At 44.5% G+C, this 15,380-nt stretch overlaps 1 protein-coding gene across 7 annotated transcripts in view; it reads left to right on the top strand.

Annotated features, from left to right (window-relative positions):
* Positions 1-659: 659 nt before the first annotated feature.
* ARID1B (AT-rich interaction domain 1B) overlaps positions 660-15,380 on the top strand; it is a 443,861-nt gene continuing 429,140 nt past the window's right edge. For all 7 annotated transcript variants that reach the window (XM_044243328.1, XM_044243320.1, XM_044243293.1 and 4 more), the window contains exon 1: positions 660-2,513. In XM_044243328.1, the coding sequence (XP_044099263.1) occupies positions 660-2,513 (1,854 nt within the window). The remainder of the gene's footprint in view (positions 2,514-15,380) is intronic.

Raw genomic sequence — 15,380 nt, 5'->3', positions numbered from 1 at the left:
GTTTTCCACCTTTGTATCGCTCCTTTTAGACGTGAAAACAAACACGCGAACGGCCGGTTGGCAAGGAGACGGGGCACGAGGGGAAAGTGCAGCCTCCCGTCGCCCCACGCCGCCGCGCTCCGGGCGCCTGCGGAGCCGGCCCAAGCCCCCGGCCCGGGGCAGCCGGGTGCCCGCGAGGCTGCGCCCCGGCGGCGGGCGGGCGGCGGGCGGCGGGCGGCGGGCGCAGGGCCCGGCGGGCGGCGGCGGCGGCGGCGGCGGCGGCCCGCGCCGAGTCCAGTCCGCGTTTTGCGAGTGCACGCGAGTAATCAGAGAGAAGTGGATAATAGTTGCTCGGGCTCGCTCGGCTCCCTCTCATGCCATGCTGGGCCCGATAGGCGCAGTCAGTCGTGTATTTACCCATATCCGGGGTAGAGAGGAAAAGAGAAAAGTTTCATTTAAACCTGAACTAAAAACTTTCACCATGAAATCACACAGCGGGAACAGGCCCAGACCGTAAGGCGTGCCTCCCGGTTCGGCTCCGGCGGGGCCTGCGGAGGGGGAGGGGGCTCGCTCGATTCCCGTCGGGGCGTGTGGATGCGCACAGGAGGGGCCGCTGACTAAAAAGTGGGTTTTATTGTCTCCCCCCGCCCCCCGCCCGGCCTGGCCACGCCGCGGCGATCATGGCCGCGCGGGCAGCAGCGGCGGCGGCGGCGGCGGCGCGGGCGCGGGCGGGCAGCGGCGAGCGGCGGGCGCCCCCCGGGCCGCGGCCGGCGCCCGGGGCCCGGGACCTGGAGGCGGGGGCGCGCGGCGCGGCGGCGGCGGCACCGGGACCCATGCTGGGGGGCGGCGGCGACGGCGGCGGCCTGAATAATGTGCACCACCACCCCCTGCACCCCCGTCACGAACTGAACATGGCCCATAACGCGAGCACGGCGGCCGCCGCCGCCAGCACGAACAGCGCCAAGAGCGGCGGCTCCGAGGCGGCTCTCAAGGAGGGTGGAAGCGCCGCCGCGCTGTCCTCCTCCTCCTCCGCGGCGGCGGCGGCGGCGTCCTCCTCTTCCTCCTCGTCGGGCCCGGGCTCGGTTATGGAGACGGGGCTGCTCCCCAACCACAAACTGAAAACCGTTGGCGAAGCCCCCGCCGCACCGCCCCACCAGCAGCACCACCACCACCACCATGCCCACCACCACCACCACCATGCCCACCACCTCCACCACCACCACCACGCACTACAGCAGCAGCTAAACCAGTTCCAGCAGCAGCAGCAGCAGCAGCAGCAGCAGCAGCAGCAGCAACAGCAGCAGCAGCAGCAGCAGCAACAGCAGCAGCAGCAACATCCCATTTCCAACAACAACAGCCTCGGCGGCGCGGGCGGCGGCGCGGCTCAGCCGGGTCCCGACATGGAGCAGCCGCAACATGGAGGCGCCAAGGACAGTGCCGCGGGCAGCCAGGCCGACCCCCCGGGCCAGCCTCTGCTGAGCAAGCCGGGCGACGAGGACGACGCGCCGCCCAAGATGGGGGAGCCGGCGGGCGGCCGGTTCGAGCACCCGGGCCTGGGCGCCCTGGGCGCGCAGCAGCCGCCGGTCGCCGTGCCCGGGGGCGGCGGCGGCGGTGGCGGCGGCGGCAGCGGCCCGGCAGCCGTCTCGGAGTTTAATAATTACTATGGCAGCGCTGCCCCTGCTAGCGGCGGCCCCGGCGGCCGCACTGGGCCTTGCTTTGATCAACATGGCGGACAACAAAGCCCCGGGATGGGGATGATGCACTCCGCCGCAGCCGCCGCCGGAGCCCCCAACAGCATGGACCCCCTGCAGAACTCCCACGAAGGGTACCCCAACAGCCAGTACAACCATTATCCGGGCTACAGCAGGCCCAGCGCGGGCGGCGGCGGCGGCGGCGGCGGCGGTGGAGGAGGAGGAGGAGGAGGAGGAGGAGGAGGAGGAGGAGGAGGCAGCGGAGGAGGAGGAGGAGGAGGAGGAGGAGCAGGAGCGGGAGCTGTGGCGGCGGCGGCCGCGGCGGCGGCGGCAGCAGCAGCAGGAGGCGGCGGCGGCGGCGGCGGCTATGGGGGCTCGTCCTCGGGGTACGGGGTGCTGAGCTCCCCCCGGCAGCAGGGCGGCGGCATGATGATGGGCCCCGGGGGCGGCGGGGCCGCGAGCCTCAGCAAGGCGGCCGCCGGCGCAGCGGCTGGGGGCTTCCAGCGCTTCGCCGGGCAGAACCAGCACCCGTCGGGGGCCACTCCGACCCTCAACCAGCTGCTCACCTCGCCCAGCCCCATGATGAGGAGCTACGGCGGCAGCTACCCCGACTACAGCAGCCCCAGCGCGCCACCGCCGCCGCCGCCGTCGCAGCCCCAGTCCCAGGCGGCGGCGGCGGCGGGGGCGGCGGCGGGCGGCCAGCAGGCGGCCGCGGGCATGGGCTTGGGCAAGGACATGGGCGCCCAGTACGCCGCTGCCAGCCCGGCCTGGGCGGCCGCGCAACAAAGGAGCCACCCGGCGATGAGCCCCGGCACCCCCGGCCCGACCATGGGCAGATCCCAGGTAACCCCCGCGCCGGCCGGGCCTGCTTCCGCCGCGGCGGCCTCGCCGCGCGCCTCGAGCCCTAGTTTCTTTCTTTCCGCGTACTTTTTCTGCGTCTTGTACTGGGGGGGAGGCGGGGGCGAGGCGCCCAAAGCCATTTTAACTCGCGGCTGCCTCCCTCGGAGGCTGGGGAGCGGGGGGCGTCCGACTGCGCGGCCCGGGGGCCTGGGCAAGAGGGTCGCGCCGAGGCCCGGGACGCGCGCTGGGACGGCCGGCCGCCGAACACCCCCGCCTCGCCACCCCACCCCGGGCTCGGAGCCGCGCGTCCGGAGCCGGGGACTGCGCCTCGGGCGAGTGGTGTGGGCGCCGGGGACGGCTCGGGCGGCTTTTGTAACCGAATCGGCGCTCCCGGCCGGTACGGTCTGGGGAGGGATATTGACCCGGTCTTCTCGCTTAGCGCCAACAATAAGCCTTAACTGGGAAAAGAATGAGGAACTTTGTCCTACCTCCTACCACACCGCGTTCCCTCTTAGCCCGCAAGGTGAAGGCAGGAAAAATAGGTTAGCTTTGTGGCAACCGAGTGTGTTTTTCGTAGTTCTTCCCCGGCTATTCGGACATAGTCGATGCGAGCTTTGGGTTGGAATGCTTCGTAGCAAAAATAATACCCCCATTTACAACGACGTGGAGGTAAAATATCCTAAAAGAAATCGATTCATTCCTGGGAATAGCCAGGAAATCCGTTATTTGGCTTGCAGGCTGCTCGAAAGGAGTCACCTTCAGCAGATAGGCTATGTTAAAGGGACGCATTCCGGTTAAATTGAACTTATTTTGATCATGGATCAGGCATACATTTTAGTCAGCAAATCCAGGAAAATAGCAGACCAGTGCAAATTGATCTTTTTGGATCGGATTTATTTGAATTTTCTTTAATTTGCTGTCACCCAGGTCCTACAGCGTTATTAGGAAGTGTCCTGCACTCTTACTGTTTCTTGCTCGTAGGCTGAGCCTAAAGACTGACTTGATCTCCTTTGCAAGGTTTGGAATTTGAATTGTGGAGGTAAACTGGCTGTAATAGTCTCCAGACAGCTGCCTCTGAGTTGACATCTAATCTGCCATCTGATTGGCTCCCCTCTCACCATTGGGCATTTAGCACTGCTGATGTAAATAGAAGTGCTGAGCAGTACAGTCACAAAAATTCTTGCCACAAATAATAACTGAGCTCTATTACAAGCAGATGTAAGGTTGAATATTATTTAAAGCTTAAGTTATTATGAATCATAGTTATTAATAAGAGGATTAAATACTAAAGACGTTATGCTGGTGTCCAGTACACTGGGCATTTACAAAATCAGATCTTTGGCAATCCTAACGTGGAAATGCATCTATCACGGACTTGGAATGTAGGATGAGGATATGGCAATTGAAAAATAATTAAGCCAAGAATTTTTACCAGTTTTTGGATTTGTAAAGCTTTTGTGAAAGTGCCTTTTACAGATTAAACTGTGCAAGAAATGAATTGTCAGCCCACATAGTTTAAAATTAAAAATTATGGCGTTCAAAATTTCCAGGTTCGGAGATGCAACAGTTTCTCCCAGTGATACTTAATGAGCTTAATAACAAGATTAAAGCTGTATTTCTAGTAATGTGTGTTTTAACAAATCTCATTGTTTTAAGATGTTTGTGGATGAGGAATTTTAGTTAAATTGACGTAAAGGTTAAAAATCACAAAGTGAGGAAACTAATTTTGTATACAACAGTCAGGGAAAAATGGATAGTCTTGTGAAATACTAAAAATTATTTTACATTTGCTTCTGGTTTGGAAATTTAGAAATGCTCTAGGATTTTTTTTTTTTTTTTTCTCTTTTTGATTATTTTGTTCGGTTTGGCGATGTGAGCCTCATTTGAAGTGCTTACACAGGTATTAGGGAAACTATCACATGCAAGCTGTGCTGGGTGTGTTTTTCCCAACTAATCTTTCTCTCAGTAGACATCTTAAATGCTGTGAAAGTTTCTAAAATTCTAATTTGTTAGGAATTAACAGTACTTGTAATACATGTTTTTACTCAGCTTATTTATTTTAGGAAGGTATATTTTAATAACAACCGTATCTTAGAGGAGAGACATGTCAGACTGAATACAGGACTGAATTTAACAAGATAATCATGTGAATCCCTATCTGAGGACATTAGTGTCCACTACTTTTAAATCTTTAGTTACTGGAGTTTTACTTTTAATGAAAATATATTTTTCTACTCTTGATAGAAAATTTGTGATATCAACTTTTATCTTTGATTCACACAAGTAAAAACACAGAGAAGCCTTGTGTAAATAAACCCATGTAATTAATTTTAAAAACATTTACCTTGTCAGCTTTCTTTTAAAGGGATAGTTTAAAATTCACGTCTTTGTAAACTAGAACGGAAGGATGATAGAGGCAGATGTATTATGTAGGTCCTTGTTACTTTACAGTATTATTTCTTAATGGTACCAATCATTTTAAGTATTTTGTTTTCTTGGAATGAGAGTGAATCCATTATGTCCTCAGTGTGACCCTTGGGAATAGGTTTTTTATTTTTGAGGGGGAAGAAAAATCCCGGGCAAATGACCTAGATTCACAGATTTCTTTTAGGTACTTTGCCGTGTAACGTGTGGAATGTGTCTTTTTTATATTTTTTCCTTTTTGGAAGGCTAGTTTTTATTTAGTATTTGTTAGGATAATTATGATAAGAAATAGTTATTTGTCCAAAATATTAAATTACTATGTAATTATAGACCATAAAGTACTGTTAAATCACGTTGTTAAATGATGAAATTTTCTTGTGGCTTTAGCACATTTAGTTTCATTTTTGATTTTAGAAATGGTTTATATTGGGTGGCAAATGTATTTATATTGGAAATAAAATATATGTGTATGTTGTATTGGGGGGTCTTTTTTTAAAAGTGAAATAAGCCATTTTATGATAGTTTGTTACTGGGTTTTTGTAAGATAAAGGAGGTAGAGCAGTCTCAAATGGAGTACTGAGGTCTACTCACGGAGCCTAGATTTTATAATGTCTGCATTTGTGCTGAATTCCATTTATTTTATTTTAGCCTTAGTTTTATAGAATATAATACAATGTAATTAAAAAAAAAAGCCTTATTTACCATTAAAAGAAGCGACTAAGCTGGCTTACAAAGCAGGAAGTTACAGACTGGTTCCTGATTACCTTAAAATTTGTATATGATACATTATAGCATAACATCATTCCCCACTTCCCCTCCCAATGAAATTTTAGCCTATCTGATGTTGTAAATCTTGTAAAGAAATTATTGTGCCCTAAGTTGATATATTTGCTGAGATATAGCTGGCTGGCTGGCTGCTCTGTCGTCAGAGAAGGTAGAATTGGCAACTGTGGTTATAGAAAAGGCCTATCATTTAAAAAAAAAAAATAACAAAAATGTTTAAGAGTTTTCTGTTTTCCTAGGTTACCTGGAATGAAATTACACATGGCTTAAATTTTTTTTTTTTTTTTTTTTTGGCATATCCTCATTTCTGTGTACTTACTTTTGACATTTTCTTTTCTTTTTCCTTGGTTTTTTTTTTTTGTAACTACTCTTTAAGACAGTTACCACTTAAATTTATGTTTATATTAATACAAAATTGTTAAGTATGTTCTAGGAAACATCATATTCTTACCTTGGGTCTGTAGTGAGAAACCTTAATTCCTCTTTTATCTTTGGTTTTGCTTTTTATCTATATTTAGGAATGAATTTTTGTTAAGGGCTTTTTCTACTTGTTTCATTTTTCCCCAGCATCATATTGTATCAGAACTATCACAAGTGTGTTGTGGAGATGAAAATAATCCAAGTCACCCTTAGACACTTATACTAATGTACTTTTCCTCTAAATAGCATGTTCTTTCATTAGGATTGACAGAATAACATCTTCACTCTGGTATGAAAATAGTATTAATTCTGGTTTGAGGACCAGTTCTGAAAATGAAAGACCACGTGGAGGAAGATTCATAAATTTGGTAGTTTTATCAGACATATATTTAAAGAAAACAGGTGTAAAAGAATGGGGTCAAATTTAAGTTCTATTTCTTATTCATGGACTTTATCACTTTATAATTTGGGGCACAGTGTAGCTTAAATGGCTTCAGTAGGATAGATACCAACATGATAGGCAAACTGAAAAGATGATCATTTCGTTTATTTATACCCTTTTCTTTCCTAGGAAGAGAGTAGTTTGATTTAAAATTTGTTGAGGGGTGGTCCTCAGAAATTATATTTATTTTGAAGACTGATTTGGACATGTAAATTTTGGCTGTATTGTATTGGGAACTGTATAAGCATTTGCCCAGTGCCCTAAATTTGGAGGTTTTTCTCATTACAAAAATGGCACTGCTCAGTTAAAGGATCTGTATACTTTGATCCATCACTGAGGAAAAGGAACTAATAATTCACTTGTGTCACTTTCATTTTGGCCTGTGTGTAGATTTGTAAATTTGAGGGTTATATTTATATTTGAAAGAGCTGTTGTGTATCACTTAAGACAACAAATTTATGGGGGCTCACAAGGAATGTTAATAAAACTCAAATTCCTTTTTTTTTTTTTTTTTTACAGTAATTAGATTTTCAAAATGGTTGTTAAAAATGTTTTATGACATTTTATAATACTATTTATACTTACAGGCCACTTCCACATCTAGGCCTCTTTGGAATGGGATAGGTATTGGTCTCCGGCCTTTTCCAAGGTGTTCTTTCTTCATCTGGAGATTCGTGCAGACTCTGTGGATACGTGAAGTAGAGCCACGTACTCACTGTGTGTGTGTGTGTGTGTACATGTGTGTGCGTGCATGCGTGTGTGCTGGAGGCTGAGGCATCCCTATTTGAGTTCTCTGTGTTTCTGAGGGGTCAAGTAAGAACCAGGTACAACTGCTTATCCCCCAAGGATATATATCATATATCATAGATATAGAACTATCACGTAATATTGCTTTTCACAGTTTGGAGGTTATTTATACAAGACTAAGTGGCTCTTTTTGGCTTAATTGGGTGATAGAATTAATTTTGATCTAAAAACTTGTATATGTTAGTGACTTTTTCTTTTAGAATTTTGGTGGAAAGAAAATGATACAGGTATTGGTACTGAGGTATCCTTAAGTATCCCCTTCTGTTGCCTTAGGCTAACCTAGGAATGAATGGAATTGTTGGTATATGCACACTGGAGTTTTAACCTAAACAGTTCACCCTAATTGAGTGACTGAGTGACTTTATCAGAATAAAATATGGGCTTCCACAGTAAGTTTTCAGCAAACATGTTCTATTTTCAAAGGCTTTAACTTGGAGTAATTCTAAGAAAACGATTTCCCTAGATTTACTTATTTGAATAGGATCCAATAGGCAGTTTTCAAACCCACTTCTGAATGGATCAGTGCCAAGAATATTAGAAGGCTACTGAGTTTGACAGATGAACTAATGATGAAATTAATTTGTTCCTTGAATGATATTTATTGCTCGGAAAAAGACCAAAGCTCTAAAATCTCAAGCATATCCGGTTTACCAATAGACACTCTTATTTTAGGTAGGTGGCAGCAGAACCTGGACGAGATCTGTCAGAGCAGGCAGTTCTTTTGAGTTGAACGAGATGCAGCTTCTCCTCACCATCTTCTGGAGGATGCTCTTCTCAGCATCTTGTTTGGGCCTTGATGAAAGGTGAAACTTGAGAATCAGACATTACTTATTAGGTGACTCTGGAAGGGAAGCCATATTTGATGAAATCTGGAAGAAAATCCTAGACCACATTTTTAAAAATATGGGAGGCCAAAAGAATTACATATGCTTTTTAAAAATTATGATAACATATACGTAACATAAAATTTACCATTTAAACCATTTTTAGGTGTACTGTCATTGCCATGAAGTCCACTCATGCTGATGTGCAGCCATCACCCCATCCATTTCCAGAACTTTTCATCTTCCCAACCGAAATAAAAAGTTTCTTCATGTCAGACCTTCATATTGTTAGTTATTAACGTGTATTGCAAGCAAAATAGTCTTTCTGGAGCCAGCAGTCTTGCTGCTTCATAGTTTGGTGGTAAACCCTTCCTCAGATGTTCCCTCGCAGCACTCATGCTGTGTGTGTGTGTGTGTTTACGCCACTACTTCTTCCACTTCTAACTTGGGGGTGATGTTCTTCCCAGGTTTGGTCTGTTTGGAAATGTGTTTTGTGTAGGTTAGTTGTTTCACTGTCAGGTCATTAAAAGTTTAAAAGCAGCTTTCTGAAGACTTTCTGTTTAAAGGTTTGGAATACTTTGTTGAGAGAAACGTGGTACTTGGTTAGATAATAAGACATGAAAATGAACTGTTAGCATGATCATTTCCCCCCTTTGCTGCTCTCCTCTTTTGCGTGTTAACCTCTTTTCAGCACTGGTTTTATCTTTCTAATATTAGTGGAAATCATTTACAATGTTAATTTTCTTCCAGTTTTGTGTTAAGTTTTGGGCCATCCCAGCTCCCCAAGCCTGAGCAAACATCCATGTGATGCTGTGTCTTTTTCCATAGTGTTCTGGGCCCCAAATTTGTGCTCCCCCTTATGTTTTTAATCAGTGTCCTCTGCAAAATTGCAGAAATTCTTTGTATGTGGAAAAATTCCTAAATTAAAATGATCGGTCTTTTAATTAAATTTAGAGGCAGCTGCAAAGGGATGCTTCTTGGATCCTGGCTAGTCTTAGAAACAGGCTATTCTGTATGTAAAATTTGGAATTGTGTTTTAGCGGCCATTGCTGCTGCTATGTAGTTAGATCTTTAGACGATCAGTTGTGTACCTTAACACTGAAGTCCACAGAGGACACAGAAATTGAACTGTGATTTAAGGAAGCAACAGTGATCTCTTACGGGGTAAGGATTTAGCATTTGTGTATGCTCTGAGGTGTAGGCTAGCTAAGTATCTGCTCCGGGTGATCAGTTGGCAAATGTTCATTGAGCACCCATTTTTGTCATCAGCCCTGTGCCGGCCGCTGCCGGTGGCTGGGGTCTGGGGACCGCTGCTGCCGCTTCTGTGCACAGTGGAGGGAGACATGCTGCCGCACCCGGCTCCCCCTGAACCTGGGCCTGGCATGTTGGGCATCGTTGACTTAGAACTGGCTCATTTAAACAAAGTGCAGATCGCAGCCATGTGGGTCAGCGGTCTGTCGGCCTGCTTTTTGGGTGGGAGAGAGTGGATTTTGGCAAAACAAATAATTGTAGATTGTTGTGATATGGTTGATGTGAGCTAGTGACTCTTTTCCCTTTCTACCAATCAATTACAGGCTTAGTGCCACAGCAAAATGAAGATCCCACTACAAAGAATAATAGCTAAAAGAAGAAAAATATAATCACTTTGAAATTTATATAGAATGGTCCTTTTTCTTTTTCTCAGTTTTCTATATTACATAGGCTCTTGGAGAAAAGTTAAAACAGTCTGCTCAGATTTAGGAAGATACTTGGATTGCTGGAGTATTTTTGGTAACTGTTTAGATAATGTATGCTGGCTGAGGAGTAAATTCAGCTACTGCTTCTGGGTCCTGAAATAAACCTTTCAGAAAGCGAGGCATTGATGATTAGTGGAGGCTGTTCCAGAATTCTTAGTATCTCCTGTTTCTTTTTGTGCTGAGCATCTTAGAAGTTAAACCACTCACTGTACTTCATAGCCTTATTTTGAAATAACTGGTAATTCTAAAAATTGTGTAGAATGTGGCATCTAATTTCTGAAAATTTAAGAAGCAAATTTTAAGATCCTGGGACCATATATTTATATATATCAAGCTCTAACCCCGTTTTAATATCCTTTAAATTTTCTGCTTTCAGTATGTAATTTTTATAATAAATTCACTTTACCCAATGAATTATAAATGACCTTGGAAATAGAAATGTAAAACATTGCTACTGCTGAGCAAGAATCTGTCTGAAGAAGCAGGCATATTTCTAAGGGAGCTGGTATGTTTGTTGTATATTGGTTTATTTCTGTGATTATGAGGATTTATGAGAGAATGCGAATATATTACAAGGCATCCTGATGTAATGGGAGGATCGTGGGCTTCGAGTTGGTAAGACTTTGATTCACTTGTAGGCTTGAGTGCCCATTTTCTCTGAGATGCGGCCGAGGCTCAGTTTCCTGACATGAAATTTTGCCTGCTGAGCAGAGCTGTCACGGAGGTCGTGCCTGCAAATCCTGCGCCATTGTTACGTGGTCTTCTTTTCCCTCCAGTCTTCGCAGGGATAGTGAGCCCCAAGTTCCTGTTCTCTGCCCGGCCTTGCTGCGCTTCAGGGTGTGGTCGCAGATAAGCCCCTGCCTCCATCAATTCGGTGACCCCAGTCCCTCCCAGCTGCAAAATCCTCTGCTGCTTTGAATTTTAAAAAATACAGTGCCTAATCAGCTATGCACCGCTGAACACCTTATTAAACTATACTAGATCCTGGACATGTTCAGTGAATATAAACTGAGGCCGATGCAAATACACAGATTTTGTGGATACCACCGCAGTGTCCCTCACAAAATGTAATTTTGTACAGATTGGGACTCTTGTAAGCAATTGCACGAATTGGTTTTGGTTGACCAGTGGAGCCCATGGCGGACCGATGTCATTGAGTCTGAGCTGCTGCCTCACAGTGTCCCATCCTTAATATTAATCAGTAAATTCTGAGAATTATTCCTTTCTGATACTTTTTAGACCTTTCCACTTTCATGATCTACCCAAATGACTAGCTTTTTAGGGGAAGTACTTTTTGTAAAGGAACAAATTTCAAAAAATTAAAACTAGGGGGCGCCTGGGTGGCTCAGTGGGTTAAGCTGCTGCCTTCGGCTCAGGTCATGATCTCAGGGTCCTGGGATCGAGTCCCGCATCGGGCTCTCTGCTCAGCAGGGAGCCTGCTTCCCTCTCTCTCTCTCTCTGCCTGCCTCTCCATCTACTTGTGATTTCTCTCTGTCAAATAAATAAAATCTTTAAAAAAAAAATTAAAACTAGGCTTTGGGATTCTGAGGGGTGGACTTTGGTCTCTGATTTCATGGTTAAGTAACTTACTTCTGCATCTGTTTCAACTTCACTGAATATGTGAGTCACACTTGGTCCTTAGCAAGATTATAATTTACATATCAGGGAGGCTTAGGGTTGTTGTGCAGTAGTCAAAGCTGCAGATGTCAAAGCTGAGCATGCAGGGCCTATCTCAAATATGTAGGTAGAGAGGAACAGGTTTTTTTTTATGGTTTTTTTTTCCTTCCTCTTGTTAATGCTGAGATTTATAAAAGTATCAGGGACAAAATTTAATTCTATTATGAGCAAATACTTACTCTGAGCACCACTTGGTGCTTAAGATACAAAGAGTAAATATAACATATGATCCATAATTTTCCCTGGTGAATTATCATAGACTCCTGGAGTTTTACAAAGTGGAAATTAAAATGAATGGCTACATTATTCTCCTGCAGTTCTGTGCAGAAAGACTATATCCCTCAAAGTGCATCATCTAAGAACTGTTTGAAGAGTAGTTGATAATGTATCCAAACTGAAAATTTTCTTATGAATATATTATACATCTCCAACAACAGTTTCAAGGTAATCTGTTCAGTTAGTGTTTCATGGTCTCATGTGGAAGGTCACTGTGCTTGCAGATTGTTATTGGGTGCTGTGACATCGATAAGAAAGTGATCTTAATTTGGATTTTGTTTTGGGTATCCTATGGGGAATTTTCAGCTAAAGCAATGACTTTATAGTGTCATTAGCATGAAGGATTTAGAATTCAGTTCATTTGGGGCGCTGGGTATCTCAGTCATTAAGCATCTGCCTTTGGTTCAGGTCATGATCCCGGGGTCCTGGGATCAAGTTGTGCATCAGGCTCCTTGCTCATTGGGGAGCCTGCTTCTCCCTCTCCTCCCGCCCTTGCTTTCTGTCACACACACACATTCTCTCTCTCAAATAAATAAATAAAATCTTGTAAAAAAAAAAAATAAAAGAATTATATTCATTACCTTCACTGTATTGAACAATCTCCTCCTGTGCGTTAGGGCTTTAGGGGTATAGCAGGAACCAAGGCATCAGGCAGATGTTTGTGGAGAGCCTACTGTGCGCCTCATATTGTGGTGGATGATGAATTCCTCGGTGACAAGGACATGGACCTTGATGGATTGACAGTGCAGTGACTAAGGACTAGTAAATGTGCTACACAGTACAGTGTTACTGGTTCAGTGGGAGAAGTCCTGATGTTAGTGGGACATCCCGCAGAGATGAGCTCGAGGTGGGGGGAGAAGTAAGGCGGCTCTGCGCACCAGCTACGGTTGAACAAGCTGAGACCTGGTTAATGAGCAGATGTTAACTGAGTTAACCAAGTGAGGAGGCCTGGAGATGGAAGCAGGGAGGGGCAAAGGCAGGAACCAGCAGGTTACAGAACCTGGAAGACTGGACGTTGATTACCTGTGTGACCTTGGGCAAGTGACTGCACCTGCCTGAGGTTCGAAGTTCCCTTCTGTTCAAAGAGATGGGAGAGAAGACTTAACCCCTGGAATTGTTTCAGGAAGTACACTTGATAGAGTGCGGACGTGCTTACTACCTGGCAAGGAAGGGGCTGTTTTCAAAAAGTAACAAGAGATTGTCTTTTGTCTTGGGCAAGGAACGAAGATGAATTAGATGTGGTTCTGTATTAGTTAATTTAACAAGTTAATTTAACAGCCTGTTATTCTTTTGTCTCGGAACAAATGGGTTAACATTTGAAGGTTATTTCTAGTCCAGACAGTTTCAGTTCTTTATTGCCTGATGTGTCTGTACCTTGCCAAGTGTTTAGGGAAAGTGAGTGATGGGGCAGTTGACGACATTTTAGAAAAATGTCTACTGTCATTTGCTCGTCTCTTTACAGTCATATTTTTTTAACTGGTAAGGAAAAATAAATTCAGATCGATAATAGGGGTGTTTAATTTCACCATCATCAACATTTAGTGACCTTGGTATAGGGGCAATTTACCAGATAAAAAGATATCCAGGGAATCTTTGAAAATCGTTACACATTGTGTCGTTCATTGGTCAGTGTAGAGGAATATCCTTATATTACGCAGTGAATATTGGCGATTACAATAAATAAGATAGTTTGTGGAATATTTTTATTTTACCTACTATCCCATTTAATTAGAAACATGGATTGAATAACTCTGGCCTCACGAGCAATTTAAATTTTGAATCAAAGGAAATTCGCAGTAGGCAGACAACTTGCAAATTGGTGAAATGGATCTTTTGCTTTTAATTAATTTTCTCCATGTGTTAAAGAAATAGTTTATTAACTGCTGAAAAGTTTTAAAAATTGTAGTCACATTTGTTATGATTTTGTTGGGTTCGAAAGTCTTCCCTTTCCCGACTCTTGTTGCCAGCCCTTTTCATTTTCATTTGAGCAGAGAGAATGCTCAGGAAGGTGCATGTTACAGCAGGCAGGAGTGTGCTTTGTGAGTCTTGGTTTCTCCCCTTGGTATACGTTATGTGTGGTAAGACTTGGTTTTCCCTCCTCCACTGAGATGTTTGTCAGAAGTACGAACACTTTAAAGCAGTAGCATTTTACTTTTATTCAGCAATTAATTAGTGAAGATAGAACGTGAAAAGCAGTTTTGTGTTTTGTCTTTTATTGTGCATTAAGTTCCTATAGTTTTCCGTATTGCTTTCCATATTAACGAGGAGGGAGAGAAGAATGGAGGAGAAGATGAATTTTATTTAAGACAGTTACGTTCGGGTAACTTAAAGGAATGTGCTTTTTTAGTCTATAACTACCCTTTCCTGGTGTTTCATGGTTCTCTGAAGAAGTAATGCAAAGAAGTTGTAATCAGCTGTTAAGATATTTGAGCCAACTGGTTGTCAATATGTTGAAGTCTTATTCTTGGTGCGTCTAGAAACTTCATATAAATGCATTTTATGAAGAAGGAGGTGTACCAGCCTGGCTACACTGGTAAGGCTGAAATCTGGATTTGATTTGCATATGTGGTATTTTTTAGGGACTCGCAAAGTTTCACACATGAAATAAACTAGGTAGTGTGTGCGGCATCACATGATCAAAATATTTTTCCCCTTACTGCTGCCAGAAGCTATCTATTGCTTTTCAACAATCTTACTTGTTGGGCATCATGCCAAGATGTTTAAGACAACCCCTTACGTGAGCTGTTCCATTCTTAACCTCTTTGACTGAAGTGCCGTGACCTTCACATATGTAGATTAGCCATGTGCTCTGTGAATTGAAACTTGCTGCCTCAGGAAGAAAGGGTTTTTCTTTTTATTCCACTGGGAATTTGACAGCCATTCATCCCTGACCTGGGCAGAGGTAATGCAAGGAAATTGGATTCAAATGGAACGCGGACAGATAACACAGGGAGGCAGGCAAGCTTTCTACCTCCCGGAGGATGAAAATATCCTGCGGTATAGAGAATGTGCTGATGCGAAGGATCTGAAAAGCAACAGATAGCGAGAGAGATAGATAAATGCAGGCGTTTCAGAACAATGCCCTTTTAAGAAAGGAAATTGTCATTATGGGCATTTCTAATTAGCTTTGACTCTACTCTCCTTCTCCCTTTCTAACCCAAGTTTTTTGAAATCTATTTTTGCATTAAAAAAATTTCTCAACACGACTTGAGAATGAAATAACGCTAATATTATGGGCAGGCATGGACTTACATACATTTAACCTAGAGGAGTTTCTCAAAAGTGGAGGTCATTAAAAAGTTGGAGAGAGGACAGTATCACCTGTATCTGGAAGAATCAGCAAGTTTCTTTGTCTCTATGCTCTACTTTTTTGAAGTGAATTGATACACAGAGTTTGAGTCACGTGAGAATTCTGCTGAGTTTTGTAATGATTAATAAAAATAATTAATAAACAAAAATAATGAATTTTTGTATTTTTATT

The sequence above is a fragment of the Neovison vison genome, chromosome 1, assembly GCF_020171115.1.
Source record: "Neovison vison isolate M4711 chromosome 1, ASM_NN_V1, whole genome shotgun sequence".
In the NCBI taxonomy this organism is placed as follows: domain Eukaryota; kingdom Metazoa; phylum Chordata; class Mammalia; order Carnivora; family Mustelidae; genus Neogale; species Neogale vison.
The sequence above is the reverse complement of the archived record's forward strand: the minus strand, read 5'-3'. Positions and strand labels throughout refer to the sequence as shown.